Source organism: Myxine glutinosa, chromosome 5 (genome assembly GCF_964187855.1).
Source record: "Myxine glutinosa chromosome 5, kmMyxGlut1.1, whole genome shotgun sequence".
In the NCBI taxonomy this organism is placed as follows: domain Eukaryota; kingdom Metazoa; phylum Chordata; class Myxini; order Myxiniformes; family Myxinidae; genus Myxine; species Myxine glutinosa.
The window spans coordinates 30,754,679-30,773,194 of NC_136265.1; the positions used below are offsets into that span (position 1 = coordinate 30,754,679).

Genomic DNA, 18,516 nt, shown 5'->3' on the forward strand with positions numbered 1-18,516 from the left:
TTGCATCTCCTTTGTAGCGCTATTCCTCACAATGCTTTTTAAGTGCTCATTTAGGGTTTTCTTCATCATCCCTGTTTCTCCTACTATCACTGGTACAATTTGAGCTTTCTCCAATTTGCAAGCCCTCTTGACTTCATTTTTCAGCTCCTGGTATTTGAGCATTTTCTTGGTTTCTGAAGCATTTAGTCAAAAGTCATTGGGAAATGAAACCTCAATCAACAGTGCCATCTTTTCCTTTGTGCTTGAGCACTATGTCCCGACACAATGCTTTGTTTACATTGTACACACTTGATGGCATCATCTTGTCATATGTTCATTTTCAAGGAACGGATTTGGTTTGCGTTTCCATGATTGTCTCTGTAACCAGAAATGTTGAAATGTTTACAGATGTGCCAGTGGATTATGCTACAGACGCTGTCATGTCTTTCTGTGTACACCTGTTCTGACATGAGTTTTTTACATCCCGAAAGGAGGTCACTGGTACTTTCTGTTTCTACTCCCCAAAACCTGCATTTGTCTGATTGGATCAATTTCCTGTTAAACCTGCATTTTCTTAAAGCCATTAGTGAGTGTTCTTGGTCTTGGGCATTTATAATGACTCTTTCTCGATCCCAATTAATTTGACCTCTTCTTAGCCATTCTAATGAGCCTTCCTTGTCGATCCCAGTTGTGTCAAGCTCTTTTTTAAAATCTTATATCTGCATGGGCATTGGTTCTTGGCTTTGGTCCTGCATTCCAATTCTCTCATTTTCACCCTTGTGAATCATCTCGTGTTTCTTTACGTAAAATGGCAATGCAAACAGCTGAGTGCCTTTCCATCCAGAGGAATACTTTTAGTAAGGGAAACATGTGAAAATCTGTTAACTAAATTGTTACCAAAAAATTTCTTCACCAATATGTTTGTAAAGGTGTGTAATAACATGTGTTAAAATGTTGAAGGTCAACTCCCGTGGGAAACCCAGAAAAAGAGCTGTTGAATTCGGGTACCGAAAAATTATTTTCGAGAATTTTTATTTTTTCTAATCGGCCCTTAAGTAACTTATGAGGGGTCAAATAAGGGTTTTTCATGATTCTGAGTTGATTGTTAACATTTATATTTCACCACAGACACTCCTTTGTGGAAAAATAATTTCTAAATATATCTCATTTTCTACTTTGCAGGACATGGAGTCTAGCAATATGGATGAAGACGTTACTCCACCTGTGCTCAATTGCTTCATCTGTGCACGCTCGGATACACCAGCTGAAAGGCTCATACAGGCAACTCCAAAGGGATACTCAACTTTATTGAAACAAGCAGAAACTGTCGAAAATGTTACTGTTGTGGAACGTATGAAGGAGGCTCAAAAGGAAGGAAAACTGAGGTACTATCAGAAGTGTAAAAATGATCTGTACAACAACTTTGTTGCAACCACCAAGAAGTCAGCTCAAGCATCAAAGGCAGAGAAAGAGTCATCAAAGTTGAAGAGAAGACGCACTACTTGTGAGTTCAGTTCATCAACTGGCTGCAGTTCTCGAAGATCACAGTCAGTTGACCTCCTGTATAAGGATGTATGCATTCTTTGCAACCAACCAGCCCAGCTCTACAAAAATAATCCAGCACAAGCTAGAAAGAAATACAGAGTGCCAGATAATTTGACTGCAGATACACTGAAGGCAAGCTTGCTGAAGACAGCACAGAGTCACGGGGATGACTGGGGCACTGAAGTCACTGGACGCCTGGAAGGGATCAACGACTTGGTAGCAGAAGAAACACTGTACCATTTGCGATGCAAACTTATGTTTGCGAGAGGTGACAGTTTGTCCAAGACTGATGAGGAAGGAAAAAGGAAGAGAGGACAGAGGAGTATTGATGAGGAGCGAGAGGCAGTTTTTATTGAATTCTGCGAATGGTTAGACTCAGAATTAGAGCATGGGGTAATGAACATGGACCAAGTCCATAAAAAGCTGCAGGAGTTTGATCAGTCACCAGAGAAGAGCCTTTCTTATTCAAAGCATTGGCTAAAGATAAAACTTCTAGAGAAATACGAAGACACCTTGTATTTCACAACACAGGAAAGAAGGGCAGATGTACTCTGTCTCAAAGATGGCACCGACAATATTCTGCGAGCGCATCATGCTAATCTTGACCATGGAGATGAGAAGACTCAGATCATAAAGACGGCACTCAAGTTCATATCCAATGATATTGCCTTGATTGATTTAGGTCCAAAGTCATACCCCACCACACACAGTATGACTGACATCGATAGTCAGCTGACACTTGTTCCTGCAAGCCTTCAGATGTTCTTGAGACCGATTGTCAAGACAGACGAAAGAGTTGCCGTTTGGGGGCAGAATTTTATTAAGGCCTGTCGACCTCGGTCTGGAGTATTGCCACACCAAATGGGGCTTGCCATACAACTTGATCATAGATTTGGGTCATGGAGAAGGTGGCTGATGGGAAGATGGGAGCCAGACACTCAGACCCAGTAGTGCCAGTGTTTGAGCAAAGGTTTGAAGAAACCTTCAAACGACTCGCAAAAGGAGGAAGAACACCTGCTCTCTGGGTGGAGTACCACCACATGGTAGATGTGATCAAGGTCTTTATCAGAACCGAGCGACTTGCAGACCACAATGGGCATCTGTCCTGCATTGTTACCAAGATGCTTCACATCTTTGCCGCTGCAGGCCATCATCAGTATGCCAAGGGCGCACGGCTGTACTGTCAACTCATGAAGGAACTAGAAACTTTGCCTGCTTACAAAGACACCTTAGAACGTCTCACTGCCCACGGGAACCACGTTGTCCGTTACTCAAGTCATGAGTGGTCCGACACATGGTGTGACATTTGCATTGAGCAGACATTAATGAAGGCAGCCAAGTCACAAGGTGGACTGAGCAGAGGAAGAATGAGAAACAGTTTTTCTGGCCACAAATGCTGGGTGCTCACCCTCAGTCACCTGTCTGATGTCAACCGGCGGATGGAGGAGGACGTCAGTAAACATGAACATGTTCCAGTCCACAGAGACCTTGCCAAGACACAGATGAAGCGAGATGCAGAGGCAGTTGAACTTGTCCTAAAATGGTTTGAGGAGATCAAGCCATTCGACAACGATAGAGACAAGGAGTTGCTCGTGTCTTTCTCAACAGGATTCCTGCAGCAAACAAACTAAGCTACCTGCAGACCCGGGACTGGATCCTTCTACAGAGCATGTCTCTGAACCCCAGTGACTATGGATGGACAATAGGTGTGCATGGGTATGAGCCAGTTCCAACACTGGACCCCACGGCTCCTGAGGAGCTATTGCAGTTCACGAGCTGTAATTGTCATGGAGATTGCAGCAACCGGCGATGCAGCTGCAAGAAGAATGGGGTCACGTGCATCTCGGCCTGTGGAGTCTGTAATGGCATTACATGCAGAAACTGCAGTCATGATGTTGTTGAGTCTGAAGAAGACATAGACAATGACTGTTGAAACTTCTGACATTGTGAATGAGAAATAACTCTTGAGTATTATATATGTATGTGAAATAAAAGCTACTTTGTGTTAACATGTTAACAATCAACTCAGAATCATGAAAAACCCTTATTTGACCCCTCATAAGTTACTTAAGGGCCGATTTAAAAAAAAAAAAATTCTCGAAAATAATTTTTCGGTAACCAAATTCAACAGCTTTTTTTTCTGGGTTTCCCACGGGAGTTGAACTTCAACATTTTAACACATGTTATTACACACCTTTACAAACATATTGGTGAAGAAATTTTTGGTAACAATTTAGTTAACAGATTTGTGAAATATCTCATAAAATGCCCTTACTATTTAATGTTTCTTCAAATGCGACAATGTAACAACATTTTTTTTTTCGAAAAAGTAACATTCACATGGCTTTTATCTTTTATGATGCTTCTCATGAATATCTAGAACACTTGTGTGGCCTTTCACCGGTGTGAATCATCACGTGAATATTCAGATCGTATGCACTTGTGAAGGATTTTTTACAAACCGAACATTTGTGTGTCTTTTCTGTCAAGTGAATCATTTCGTGTCTCTTAAATGCACACAAAGTCGTGAAAGGTTTCATACATGGAGCACACTTGTATGGCTTTTCACCTGTATGGACTCTCTCATGTACAATTTGGTGAATTGAAGTTCGGAATGTTTTTTTTACAAAAAGTGCCATTGTGTCGCTTATTTCCAGTGTGAATCATCTCATGTATCTTAACATAAGAAAAAGTTGTGAAGGTCTTTTCACAAAAGGAACACTTGTGTGGCTTGTGAACATTGTGGCTGAGAATCTGTGTTTTTAGAGAAAACGAATGTGTGAAGGACTTTTCACAAAGAGAACACTTGCACAGCTTTTCCTCATTGTGAGTGGTCTTGCGCATCTTCATGGCAGATGAAGCAGTGAAGGCTTTTTCAAAAACAGCACATTGCTGTGCTTTCTCACCAGTGTGAACAAATTCATTATTCTTTAAAACAAATGAGGTTTCCCTTCTCCTGTCCATGTTCCTTTTCAAAATAACGTTGCTTGAAAAAGACCGGGACCAACTTGAACACAAATTGATGGGATGGTCCATCTGTGCCTCTGCAATGCAAGGAAAAAAAAGACAAACAGAAACACTTGATGTAGTTTTGAAAAAGTATCCGATGTTTTTATCATTCTTTGCAGTGAGGTAATTCCTCGCATATAGCGTTTTCGCTTCACGCGTTTTCGTTATTAAGCGGCTGATGAATTTTGGACCCTTAATAAATAGTGAGTACATTTTTGTTATTACACAGATGCCAGCAATCACCCGGCCATCATTCTTCGCTGACTGAACTAGTCCGAGGTGGGACGCCAGGCATGCATGGACCAATACCAAACACCCAAGCAAAGCTTAGCCTCAAATTTGAGTGTGTGCTTGCCTCAAAACATATGCTCAACTAATCATGCAATATCTTGGGCATCATTCGACACAATGACTGGTAAGGGATCAACAAGTGAAACTCGTGCTTCTTTAACGAAGAAACAAAGGGATGCTATTTCATTAAAGGTTAAATTAAAAGCGATCAAGCGATATGAGGAAGTGAATGAGCAGTGGACATTGAATTGGACTTACAGAATCCACCTTAAGAACAATTCGTGCGACAGGCATGATCCAATTGCTTTTCACTTTGCGTGCACGGGGTAATGGAACTGGCGAGCAAAGTTGCAAAAGGAGTTGGTTGTAGTTGAGAGACTTGGCCTGTGTGTCCATGTGAGCTAAAGGGTTCTGGGTGCAGTTAAAGAGAAAGTTGCTGTGAAGCAGAGATATGAGCCAAGGCCTGACTTTGTGGCTTCCAGCTGCAGTTCGAGGATCGCTGCTGGGAGACCTCCGATAATCCTTGTCTGCCCCATAGTTTTGGTACGAGTATGTGTGTTGGCGCGATAGGGGGTCTAGTTTCTTGTCTTACCAAGTTTGTGTCATTCCCCGTTATACATGGTCTTTGACTGCTGGATTCTTCTGATTTTCAGTCTTTCACCTCCACACACTCCCACCCCGTCTCATTATTCTCGAAATAAATCCGTTTATTTACAAGAACGTGTTCACCATCTCATCCCATTTTCCACACGTGGGAAACCATTTTGGTATTTAATTGGTGACCCAGGAGGAGACCCACATTGGGTAAAGGAACACAGTTCATCACTTAACGTGATGGTGTAGTGTTTCCCGCTGAATGTACACAATCGCCTTGCACCTGCCAGGACGCGGCCAGGGCGCGATCGCCATGCTGGGCTCGTCCGGACGGGCCCAGACGCGCCTCTCCTGGGCATGCCCGGACTCGCTGTTCCCGGGCATGCCCGAACCTCCCGGGCACGCCCGGTCTCGTCTTTCCCGGGCATGCCCGCTCTCGCCTTTCCAGGGCTCGCCCAGAGCGCCCGGGCACGCCCAGCCTCGACTTGCCAGGCCGCGTCCAGGACGCCCGGGCATGTCCAGACTCGCCTTTCCAGGGCTCGCCCAGAGCGCCCGGGCACGCCCAGCCTCGACTTGCCAGGCCGCGTCCAGGACGCCCGGGCATGTCCAGACTCGCCTTTCCAGGACTCGCCCTTGACACCCGGGCATGCCCGGTCTCGGTTTTCCCGGGCAAACGCCCCGGCATAAATGTGTATATATATTGCTGCCCGATAAACGGGCTTGAGAGAATACCTGAGCTGTTTTGTTTCAATAAAGCAACTCGGACGAATTCCGTCTTTGGTCGCGTCAATTCTTTCGACTCGCGTTGGAGCGCAGCTCCTTCACTGATGACCTACCGACATGGACACGGCAGTGACTCTTAAACTGCCTACCTTCTGGGAGGCTCACACGGCTGTTTGGTTCGCCCAGGCGGACTCCCAGTTCGCCCTGCGAGGCATCACCGCGGACGACACCCGCTTCCACCACGTCGTGGCAGCGCTCGGTTCCGCCACCGCGGCCCACGCCCTGAGCCTCCTCGAGCACCCGCCGGCTGCCGACAAGTATGACGCGCTGAAGACGCTCCTCCTCGACGCTTTCGCCCTCTCACCGGCGGCACGCGCACGGCGCCTGCTCGACCTGCCCGAGCTCGGTGACACGCGCCCGTCCGAGCGCATGGACTATATGCTCTCGTTGCTCGGTGAGCACTCTCCGGATTTTCTGTTCCGCGAGCTGTTCCTTCGCCAGCTGCCTCACCCGGTACGCCTCGCCCTGGCTGGCATGTCGATCACCGATCCCCGCGCCCTCGCCAGGGAAGCCGATAAGATCTCCTCGGCGGGCCAACACATCGGCGCGGCTACCTGGAGCCTGCCGCCGTCCGAGGCGACGCCCACGACGCCCGAGCGCCCTGCGCTGTTGGAGGCCGAATTGCCGGTGCAACTGGCGGCTGCCACGCCGCGCCGACCGCTTCCGACACGACAGCCGGGGCCTCCACCTGACCAGGCGTGGTGTTATTACCACGCCAGGTTCGGACACAAGGCTCGGACGTGCCGACCCCCGTGCACTTTCGGCAAGTCGGGAAACGGCCGGGCCGGCGTTCATTCCCAGCCATGAGCGCCGGCCACTCGGGCAACTTGCTTTTTATTCAGGACAAAGTGTCCGGGCGGCGTTTCCTTTGTGACACCGGCGCCCAACTGAGCGTCATACCCGCCTCCGAGCAGGACAGGCGGGACGCCGTTTGCGGCCCCTCTTTGGTCGCTGCTAATGGCTCGGCCATACGCACTTTCGGCCCGCGCGACGTCACCCTCTGCTTCGGCAGCCAGCGCTTTCAGTGGACCTTTGTGACCGCCTGCGTCCCCATGGCTTTGCTGGGCGCCGACTTCCTCTGCGCGCACGGGCTGCTGGTCGACGTCAAACGACGTCGCCTTGTCAACGCCGAGACCTTCAGCTCCCTGGCGTGCACGATGAGCAGCTCCGCGCCGACCGAACTGGCATGCGCCCTCCCGACGGCGAACGAGTTCGCTCGCCTGCTCGCGGAATTCCCGGCCCTCACGCGGCCGACGTTTTCGGCCGTCGCAGTGCGGCATGGGATCGAGCACCACATACCCACTACGGGCCCGCCGGTCTATGCCAGGGCCCGCCGCCTCGACCCGGCCAAGCTCGCCGTGGCAAAGGCCGAGTTTGATGCATTGGAGCACCTCAGCATCGTGCGGCGCTCCAATAGCGCGTGGGCCTCACCACTGCACATCGTGCCAAAGCCGGGGGGCGGATGGCGCCCGTGTGGCGACTACCGCCGCCTCAACGACGCTACCACCCCCGACAGGTACCCGATCCCGCACATCCAGGACTTTTCCACCCGTTTGGCGGGACGGGTCATATTTTCCAAAATTGACCTGATACGGGGATACCACCAGGTACCTGTCCGGGCGGCCGACGTCCCGAAGACGGCCGTCATCACGCCGTTCGGCGTGTTCGAATTTTTGAGGATGCCGTTTGGCCTCAAGAACGCGGCCCAGGCGTTCCAGCGCTTAATGGACGGCGTGCTGCGCGACCTGCCATTTCTTTTCGTCTATCTGGACGACATCCTCGTCGCCAGCACGTCCCGCGCCGAGCACCTCCTCCACCTCCGAACACTGTTCGGTCGCCTCAGCGAGCACGGCTTAATTGTCAACCCGGCCAAATGCCACTTCGGCACGACGACCGTTGACTTTTTCGGCCACCGCATCACCAAGACCGCGGCCGTGCCGGTGCCGACCAAGGTCGAGGCCATCACCACGTTCCCGCGTCCCCGTTCCATCAAGGCCCTACAAGAGTTCCTCGGCATGGTGAATTTTTATCACCGATTCTTGCCCCGCGCTGCTCAGCTCATGCGGCCCCTTTACGAGGCCCTCCGGGGCAAGCCGGCCAAGCATGACATCGTTTGGTCCGCGGCCATGGACGCGGCCTTCGCGAGCGCAAAACGGGCCCTCTCCGACGCAACGCTGCTGGCTCACCCGGTGCTCAACGCGCCCATCGCCCTCACTACGGACGCCTCCAACTACGCGGTGGGCGCCGTCCATGAACAATGGGTGGACGGGGTTTGGCAGCCACTCGCTTTTTTCAGCCGGCAACTCCGGCCGAACGAGTTAAAATACAGCACGTTCGACCGCGCGCTGCTCGGTCTATTCCTGGCCGTTCGCCATTTCCGACACCTCCTGGAGGGCCGCCCGTTCACGGCTTTCGTCGACCACAAGCCGTTGGTCTACGCAATGGCCAAAGTCACGGAGCCGTGGTCGGCCCGCCAGCAGCGCCACCTCTCCGCCGTGTCGGAATTCACCACGGACATCCGGCACGTCGCCGGCAAAGACAACGCCGTGGCCGACTGTCTTTCTCGGGCCAGCGTGAACGCGGTCCACCTCGGCGTGGACTTCGCGCTCATGGCGGCCGACCAGACCACCGACACCTCGGTGCAGGCCCTCCGGGCGGCGGACACGGACCTCCGCCTGGCCGACATCCCCTTCGCGGGCACCGTCCTGCTCTGCGACGTCTCCCAGGGCCAGCCTCGCCCCATCGTGCCCGTTTCCTGGCAGCGCCGCATCTTCGCCTCCATCCACGGCCTTTCTCACCCGGGCCGGAAAGCTTCTCAGAAGCTGGTGTCGGCGCGTTTCGTCTGGCACGGCCTTCGACGGAACGTCCGCGACTGGGCCAACGCCTGCACGGCCTGCCAGCGGGCCAAGGTCCACCGCCACACCCAGGCCCCGCTAGCACCTTTCACCGTGCCTGCACGGCGTTTCGACCACGTCCACGTGGACCTGGTGGGTCCCCTGCCCCCATCGCGGGGGTTCACCCACCTGCTCACCATGGTGGACAGGACCACCAGGTGGCCGGAGGCCGTGCCCCTCACCTCCACCACCACCGCCGACGTGGCGCAGGCGTTCATCGCCACCTGGGTCGCGCGCTTCGGCGCACCGGCGGACATCTCGTCCGACCGCGGCCCACAGTTCACGTCCGAACTTTGGGGCGCGGTCGCCCGCTCGTTGGGGGTCACGCTGCACCGCACCACGGCCTACCACCCCCAAGCCAACGGGTTGTGCGAGCGGTTTCACCGCTCCATGAAGGCCGCACTCATGGCCGGCCTTCAGGACGACGGTTGGACCAACCGGCTGCAGTGGGTCCTTTTGGGCCTCCGCATGGCCCCCAAGGAGGTCCTCCGGGCGTCCGCCGCCGAGCTCGTCTACGGCCAGCCGCTCCGCGTCCCGGGCGAGTTCGTGCCCGACGCTACCAGTCCCTGGTCCGCCGCACACCAGCGCTCGGACCTCCAGGAGGCCGCCCGATGATTTGCCCCCGTGCCAACGTCCCGCCACGGTGGCCCCCAGTCCTACGTCCTCCCGGCGCTTCGCACAGCGGAGTACGTCTTTGTGCGTCATGACGCGCACCGGGGGCCACTCCGGCCGCCGTACGACGGGCCCTTCCGGGTCCTGCGACGGGGCGACAAGTCCTTCGCCGTCGACGTCGGCGGCCGGTCGAACCGGATCTCTGTGGACCGCCTCAAACCGGCGCACGTGGACGTCGACCGACCACCACGGTTGGCCCTTCCTCCGCGGCGGGGCCGCCCCCCATCCACAGTCCCCCCCGCTCGACCACCCACCACCGGATCGGACCCCCCCCCCCCCCCCTACGACCCTCCAGGGGTCGCTTCGGCCGGGTCATCCGGACCCCCCTTAAATTGACCCTGCCGGTGCAGGTCGATTCTGGAGGGGCGTGTGTAGCGGTTCCCGCTGAATGTACACAATCGCCTTGCACCTGCCAGGACGCGGCCAGGGCGCGATCGCCATGCCGGGCTCGTCCGGACGGGCCCAGACGCGCCTCTCCTGGGCATGCCCGGACTCGCTGTTCCCGGGCACGCCCGAACCTCCCGGGCACGCCCGGTCTCGTCTTTCCCGGGCATACCCGCTCTCGTCTTTCCAGGGCTCGCCCAGAGCGCCCGGGCACGCCCAGCCTCGACTTGCCAGGCCGCGTCCAGGACGCCCGGGCATGTCCAGACTCGCCTTTCCAGGGCTCGCCCAGAGCGTCCGGGCATGCCCGCTCTCGCCTTTCCAGGGCTCGCCCAGAGCGCTCGGGCACGCCCAGCCTCGACTTGCCAGGCCGCGTCCAGGACGCCCGGGCATGTCCAGACTCGCCTTTCCAGGACTCGCCCTTGACACCCGGGCATGCCCGGTCTCGGTTTTCCCGGGCAAACGCCCCGGCATAAATGTGTATATATATTGCTGCCCGATAAACGGGCTTGAGAGAATACCTGAGCTGTTTTGTTTCAATAAAGCAACTCGGACGAATTCCGTCTTTGGTCGCGTCAATTCTTTCGACTCGCGTTGGAGCGCAGCTCCTTCAATGGAAATTAATAGCATAAAAGAGCTGGAAACCCACTTGTCCAAGCTCTTCCCTGATGCGGTCCATCCTTGAGATTAAATCTCAGCTTGGTGGTTTGGCCAGGACCGTCCACATGACAGTGTTTTGTTTACAAGGATACGTGGATGAAATGTAATGAAGGAGTTTGTTTTGTGCAGAGGGGCAATATGTAAAATGGATCAGGTCTCTCCTCCACCAAACCTCCCTTTTTATTGTTACCTCTGGCACTGAAGGTGGATGGAGGTTATGTTTTCACCCCTGTCTGTCTGTTTGTCTGTCTGTGAACAAGATATCTCAAAATGTTGTGGACAAAATTTGGCAGAGAGGTAGAGTATGTGACAAGGACAAAATTATTAGATTTTGGTTAGGATCTGAATTCGGATCCGGCTAGTAGAATTTTTAAAGTGATTCGTCACCATTGGGAGATAGGGGCAAAAACGATAAATATAAAGATATCTCAAAAAGTTGTGGATGGATTCGGACGAAACTTGGTGGAGAGGCTGGGTGTGCGACAAGGAAGAATTTGTTCAATTTTGGTGAAGATCTGAATATGAATTCGGCTATAAGAATTCTTTAATTTTTCAAGTGATTCTTCACCATTGGGAGATTGGGCCAAAAACGATGTATAGCACCATATCTCAACAAGTTGTGGATGGATTCGGACGAAACTTGGTGGAGAGGTAGGGTGTGTGACAAGGAAGAATTGGTTCAATTTTGGTGAAGATCCGGATCCAGCTAGTAGAATTTGTTCAATTTTGGTGAAGATCTGAATATGAATTCGGCTATAAGAATTCTTTAATTTTTCAAGTGATTCTTCACCATTGGGAGATTGGGCCAAAAACGATATATAGCACCATATCTCAACAAGTTGTGGATGGATTCGGACGAAACTTGGTGGAGAGGTAGGGTGTGCGACAAGGAATAATTTGTTCAATTTTGGTGAAGATCCGGATCCAGCTAGTAGAATTTTTAATTGATTCTTCGCCATTGAGTGATAAGGCTAAAACCAACATAGAGCAGGATATCTATAAAAGTAATTGACGGATTATGACAAAATTTGGTGGGGAGGTTGTGTGTGTGACAAAGACGAAGCAATTCGATTTTGGAGAAGATCTGAATATGGAATCGGATGAGAGTTATTTAATTTTTAAGTGATTCTTCACCATTGATCGAAAAGGTGAAGCGAGCAGGCAAAAAGTGATAAATAACATCATATTTCAAAAAGTTATGGACGAGTTATGACTAAACTTTGTGGACGAGTTGGTTAGGTGACAAGAACAAGCCGATTAGATTTTGGTTCAGGTCCGAATCCAGATCCGGCCTATCAGTAGGATACAAAACAAACTGTTCAGTCTGGCGGAGGTTTGCGCCCTACCGAGTGCCGTTCTAGTTATTCTTGTTTTAACATGAATTTTCATGGTATCGGCTACGAGTAAGGTGTGCCTTTAGTAAGGGAAACATATGAAAATCTGTTAACTAAATTGTTACCAAAAAATTTCTTCACCAATATGTTTGTAAAGGTGTGTAATAACATGTGTTAAAATGTTGAAGGTCAACTCCCGTGGGAAACCTAGAAAAAGAGCTGTTGAATTCGGGTACCGAAAAATTATTTTCGAGAATTTTTATTTTTTAAAATCGGCCCTTAAGTAACTTATGAGGGGTCAAATAAGGGTTTTTCATGATTCTGAGTTGATTGTTAACATTTATATTTCACCACAGACACTCCTTTGTGGAAAAATAATTTCTAAATATATCTCATTTTCTACTTTGCAGGACATGGAGTCTAGCAATATGGATGAAGACGTTACTCCACCTGTGCTCAATTGCTTCATCTGTGCACGCTCGGATACACCAGCTGAAAGGCTCATACAGGCAACTCCAAAGGGATACTCAACTTTATTGAAACAAGCAGAAACTGTCGAAAATGTTACTGTTGTGGAATGCATGAAGGAGGCTCAAAAGGAAGGAAAACTGAGGTACCACCAGAAGTGTAAAAATGATCTGTACAACAACTTTGTTGCAACCACCAAGAAGTCAGCTCAAGCATCAAAGGCAGAGAAAGAGTCATCAAAGTTGAAGAGAAGACGCACTACTTGTGAGTTCAGTTCATCAACTGGCTGCAGTTCTAGAAGATCACAGTCAGTTGACCTCCTGTATAAGGATGTATGCATTCTTTGCAACCAACCAGCCCAGCTCTACAAAAATAATCCAGCACAAGCTAGAAAGAAATACAGAGTGCCAGATAATTTGACTGCAGATACACTGAAGGCAAGCTTGCTGAAGACAGCACGGAGTCGCGGGGATGACTGGGGCACTGAAGTCACTGGACGCCTGGAAGGGATCAACGACTTGGTAGCAGAAGAAACACTGTACCATTTGCGATGCAAACTTATGTTTGCGAGAGGTGACAGTTTGTCCAAGACTGATGAGGAAGGAAAAAGGAAGAGAGGACAGAGGAGTATTGATGAGGAGCGAGAGGCAGTTTTTATTGAATTCTGCGAATGGTTAGACTCAGAATTAGAGCATGGGGTAATGAACATGGACCAAGTCCATGAAAAGCTGCAGGAGTTTGATCAGTCACCAGAGAAGAGCCTTTCTTATTCAAAGCATTGGCTAAAGATAAAACTTCTAGAGAAATACGAAGACACCTTGTATTTCACAACACAGGAAAGAAGGGCAGATGTACTCTGTCTCAAAGATGGCACCGACAATATTCTGCGAGCGCATCATGCTAATCTTGACCAAGGAGATGAGAAGACTCAGATCATAAAGACGGCACTCAAGTTCATATCCAATGATATTGCCTTGATTGATTTAGGTCCAAAGTCATACCCCACCACACACAGTATGACTGACATCGATAGTCAGCTGACACTTGTTCCTGCAAGCCTTCAGATGTTCTTGAGACCGATTGTCAAGACAGACGAAAGAGTTGCCGTTTGGGGGCAGAACTTTATTAAGGCCTGTCGACCTCGGTCTGGAGTATTGCCACATCAAATGGGGCTTGCCATACAACTTGATCATAGATTTGGGTCAAAATGGATGCTCAACAAGTTCCACCGGCTGGGATACACTGAGTCTTACACGGAGACACAAAACTACAAATACTGCTTCCTTAATAGTAGGAGTGGAGATGATGTTCCAGATACTTCTGGCACTCTTGACACCATTGTGGAGGAAACCGATGAACAGATCAATGATGAGGTTGCGGTTGATGCTGCGCTTGAGGATCAATCAGTGATGACAGCCAAAGTGCCAGCCAGTGAAAGTGAATTGTCAAGTAATGATCAGGTGGTCTTTATGGAGGTTGGGGAAACAAACAATGCAGTCACTCAGTTTGTTGGAGACAATATAGATTTAAACATTGTCTCTATTCACGGAAACACTCCCTTTCACTCAATGGGTTGGATCAAATTCACCTCTCCGGCACCACCTTTGCCAGATCCACAGACAACAGCAGCTTTCCCCCGGGTGAAGTTGAAGGCACTCGACAAAGCTAAGATCCTGAGAGGAACTGAAGTAAAGATTATTCCATTTACGAACAGGAAACAGATAGGAACGAACGCGATCATGTTTCTCCCCCTCGCTGAGCTTTCCTCCTCCCTGGCTCATGATCAGCCATGGACATTTACCATGGACGAGATACTACATTGGGTGAAATTCGGTACAACATGTTCTCAAGGAAGGCAGCGGCAGGAGTGATCAAACCAGAGACTCTACCTCCAACAGAGGGTGCAGCTGCACAACATTCACTCCGTGCCTACCTGCAGACCCGGGACTGGATCCTTCTACAGAGCATGTCTCTGAACCCCAGTGACTATGGATGGACAATAGGTGTGCATGGGTATGAGCCAGTTCCAACACTGGACCCCACGGCTCCTGAGGAGCTATTGCAGTTCACGAGCTGTAATTGTCATGGAGATTGCAGCAACCGGCGATGCAGCTGCAAGAAGAATGGGGTCACGTGCATCTCGGCCTGTGGAGTCTCTAATGGCATTACATGCAGAAACTGCAGTCATGATGTTGTTGAGTCTGAAGAAGACATAGACAATGACTGTTGAAACTTCTGACATTGTGAATGAGAAATAACTCTTGAGTATTATATATGTATGTGAAATAAAAGCTACTTTGTGTTAACATGTTAACAATCAACTCAGAATCATGAAAAACCCTTATTTGACCCCTCATAAGTTACTTAAGGGCCGATAAAAAAAAAAGAAAATTCTCGAAAATAATTTTTCGGTACCCGAATTCAACAGCTTTTTTTCTGGGTTTCCCACGGGAGTTGAACTTCAACATTTTAACACATGTTATTACACACCTTTACAAACATATTGGTGAAGAAATTTTTTGGTAACAATTTAGTTAACAGATTTGTGAAATATCTCATAAAATGCCCTTACTACTTGTGCTTACAAAGTATTGTGCCTACAAATTTAGCATTAAACACTTTTAGGAAATCCAGTGCCCAAAGTATGTGGTCCACAAAGACGCGGGTTTGTCACAATATAAAAGGAAAGAAAAATAAACGAAAGTAAAATATAAAAACGTGCATTTGAAATTCTCATTAAAAATTCAAAAACATGAAATAAAACTTTTTTTTGTTTCTCGTGTCTGCAACTATAAACAGAAAGAACCCCCGAACATAAAAAAATGGATCTTTAAATTTCTACAATGTTTTAGGCAAAATAAAAGGCACCAAAGGGAGCGTATTGTGAAACATTATTTTGGTTAAAAACACTTGGGAATGATTGAGAGTTTCATTCATTGCTCACCTTCTGTTATGAGGGAATCTTCACACGGCTCTTCCTTCACACGAGTGACGTTCAACGTCGGAGGACTGTTACCATGGAAACCTCCAGGTATCACTCGACCCGTTTCATCTGTGGAGAAATGGAATGACGTCACGGCCATGGAAGATTTTAAATACCGAGTACATCTTGTGGGAATTTACATAGTTTTCTCTATTATAAAGCAAAAAATAAATAAATTAAAACCTAATTCGAATTTGACGAATAAATGTTTAAATGTCGTTCTGGACTTGCCTTATGAAGAACAATTCTCCCCAAGTTCAACTTTCATCTTCACCTCCTTCACCTCCTCTCAGCAGAAAGTGAGCAATGAAATCTACAACAACATAAATCGCGTCTGAAACCAAACTCAACACAACTGATCCGGCCATTCCCATCATCCAGTATTGTTATCTTCAACTTGCACAGGGTCTGCCAAAAGTTGTGACTGTATTTGCGTTGCAAATTGTGCTGAAGGCAATGTACAAAATGTTTGTTTTTCTGTTGCAGGTTAATCATAAGGGTTTAATTTATCATGGATAAGTGGACACTTCCACAGAGGGCACCGATTGTGGAGCCGATTTGTAGTGTTGTGTGTGCACAGTGTGAATTCCGAAGAGCACATGGTGAGTTGAAGTTGAACAAACTAGTCTTAAGCTCTTCCTTTATATGCTCTGTGATATTCATCAACGTGGTTTCTCAATCATGAGAGTACCCCGCACCGTGTTCCAGGTCCGTCCCATCCCCTCATGGACGATTCAGATTCAAGGCTGTCTCAGGCAGGTTTTCATCAAGGACTCTCCTGTACTTTGCACCGTCCATTGGCCCTTCTATCCTGTCAAAATAGCACCAACAGACAAGGCCATAAGGATATGGGGTGACAGCATTCCGACAGACTGGTTTAGTGGCACATGGAAAAACGTCAGGTCGTCCGAGGTCAGTGAGAACGGCAGCAAACATTGCGGCTGTCCAGGAAGACATTGCGCACTCCCCGAATAAATAGTGTAAATGGCGATCCCAGAAATTGCAGATTTCCGAGACTTCATTGTGTCAGATTATGAAAAAGGACAATGAGACAGGATATACCATCAAAAAACCAGGACCTTACAGGAACTAAAGGACAATATCCGTAGAGAAATCCTCAAATTTCAGTTGTTAAAACTGGCATCGTTGATGGAGTGTTATGCAGCGGGCACAATTTTGTGTGGATGCCCGTGTCGGTCACTTACTGGATGTGATTTTCACGAAATAAATTGTGATGGGTGGGTACATGTTGTCTCACAAGACATGTAAGCTACGCATATCTAATAACACAATTAATTACTTCATGCTTTAACAATGCTTGAACAATCCTCTCCAAGAAGTTCTGTCACTCAAGCTTTTGGGTCTCACTATCTGCCATGATGTTTCCTGGGAAAACCACATTTCCAAGCTGGCCTCTAAAGCCAGTCGCCGACTGAGCATCCTCCGTCGTGTGAAGTCCTCCCTTGGCACACCTGAGCTCCTCACCACATACAAGGCTTTCATCCGCAGCTCAATGGAATACTGCTCTCCCCTCTGGGCTGGTGCTCCTGCCTCACACCTAGCTCGGCTTCACGCTGTTGAAACCAAAGCTTTCAGAATCATTGGAATCTCCTGTGATGAAGCTGATTGTGAGGGCCTTTCACTCACTTACCGCATGCAGGTTGGTGGTCTTTCTGTCTTCTACCGACTCCTCTCCGGCCTAGCTCCCCCAGCTCTATCTGTGCTCTGTCCCCCAAATATTCCTGCAGGTCGCAGAAGATCTGCCTGCAACCCTCTTCTGGTGAAATTGCCAAAATCAAGACTCTCTGCTCACCTTCACTCTTTCATTCCTCTTTACTCCCGCCTCTGGAACAAACTCCCTCGCCCTCTTCAATCCCACTCCTCCCTCCAGGTCTTTAAAACAGCTGTTCACCACCATTTCTTATCTTCCCCCATCCAAAACCTTGATCTTTTCTACCCCTGTTAATTCACCCCAGATCAACTTTTTTGAAATACCGACTTCTTTCCTGGAAGTCCCAGCTGTGTCCATGTGTTTTTTACCTCTCCCACCCCCTTCCCATGCCTCCTCCCCCCAAGCCCTCTCCCTCCCTCAGATCTCCCGATGTCTCTGTTAACTGCTGTTGTACTTGTGTGCTTCCCTCTCTCCCCATCCCTTTATTGAATGTTTTGTGTGCCCGTTTTTTTTCGTAATTAATGTTTGTGACACGAGGCTCGATCTTGTATACAAAATAAATAAATAAATAAATAAATGCTTACTCTTGAATCTAGACATTCGTTTTCAGAAAACAATTCCCTCTATACTAAGTATCATCAACCCCTAGGAGCCATTTAAACAACATCTCCCGCACATTCCTCCTTCAAACTCTCCAGAGTCTGTGTCCAGAAGGGGAAGCAACATTTGGCATGACCCCATTTATTATACAAAGACAATTCCCCACCGTAGTCTGAATATTGGGTCTTTGGGGTGTTTTGGGTCTTTGGGGTCTTTTGGTTCCTCTGGGTCTTTAAGGTCTTCAGGGTCTTTTGGTTATTTATGGGTCTTGGGGGACTTAAAGGGTCCTCAAAGGTCTGAGGGGTCTCAGCAGTCAAAACGTAATTAAGAGGGTGTTCATTTTGTTTTAAGAAGAAGAAGAAGACGTTTTGGTAGCATAAAAACATACATACAAACATACAAGACCATATACATTTGCTCTATTATAATAAGATACTAAACAGAACCTTAAAATAACCGAAATAGCACACAACATAATTCGAGTTCAGATCATCTATTTATTACGTACATGAATAAGGCAGACAACGGACAAAAAACATTTTAACTTTTTGCCCCTTTCAGCCCCATAAATGTTTTTTTTAATGTCCTCTCCCTCTTATTCTCTGAAATTCATGTCTATTCGCAGTCACACTTGCCATCCTCCCTTATTCA

At 48.8% G+C, this 18,516-nt stretch overlaps 1 protein-coding gene across 2 annotated transcripts in view; it reads right to left on the reverse strand.

The window, feature by feature from the left end:
- Positions 1-3,785: 3,785 nt before the first annotated feature.
- Positions 3,786-18,516, reverse strand: part of LOC144892229 (uncharacterized) — a 36,562-nt gene continuing 21,831 nt past the window's right edge. The window contains exons 5-8 of one of the 2 annotated variants that reach the window (XM_078777796.1): positions 16,292-16,404; positions 15,825-15,906; positions 15,555-15,662; positions 3,786-4,568 (exon numbers count right to left, since the gene is read on the reverse strand). In XM_078777796.1, coding sequence (XP_078633922.1) covers positions 16,400-16,404 — 5 coding nt within the window. In that variant the 3' untranslated portion in view covers positions 3,786-4,568; positions 15,555-15,662; positions 15,825-15,906; positions 16,292-16,399. The remainder of the gene's footprint in view (positions 4,569-15,554; positions 15,663-15,824; positions 15,907-16,291; positions 16,405-18,516) is intronic. The other variant, XM_078777795.1, reaches the window with a different exon arrangement.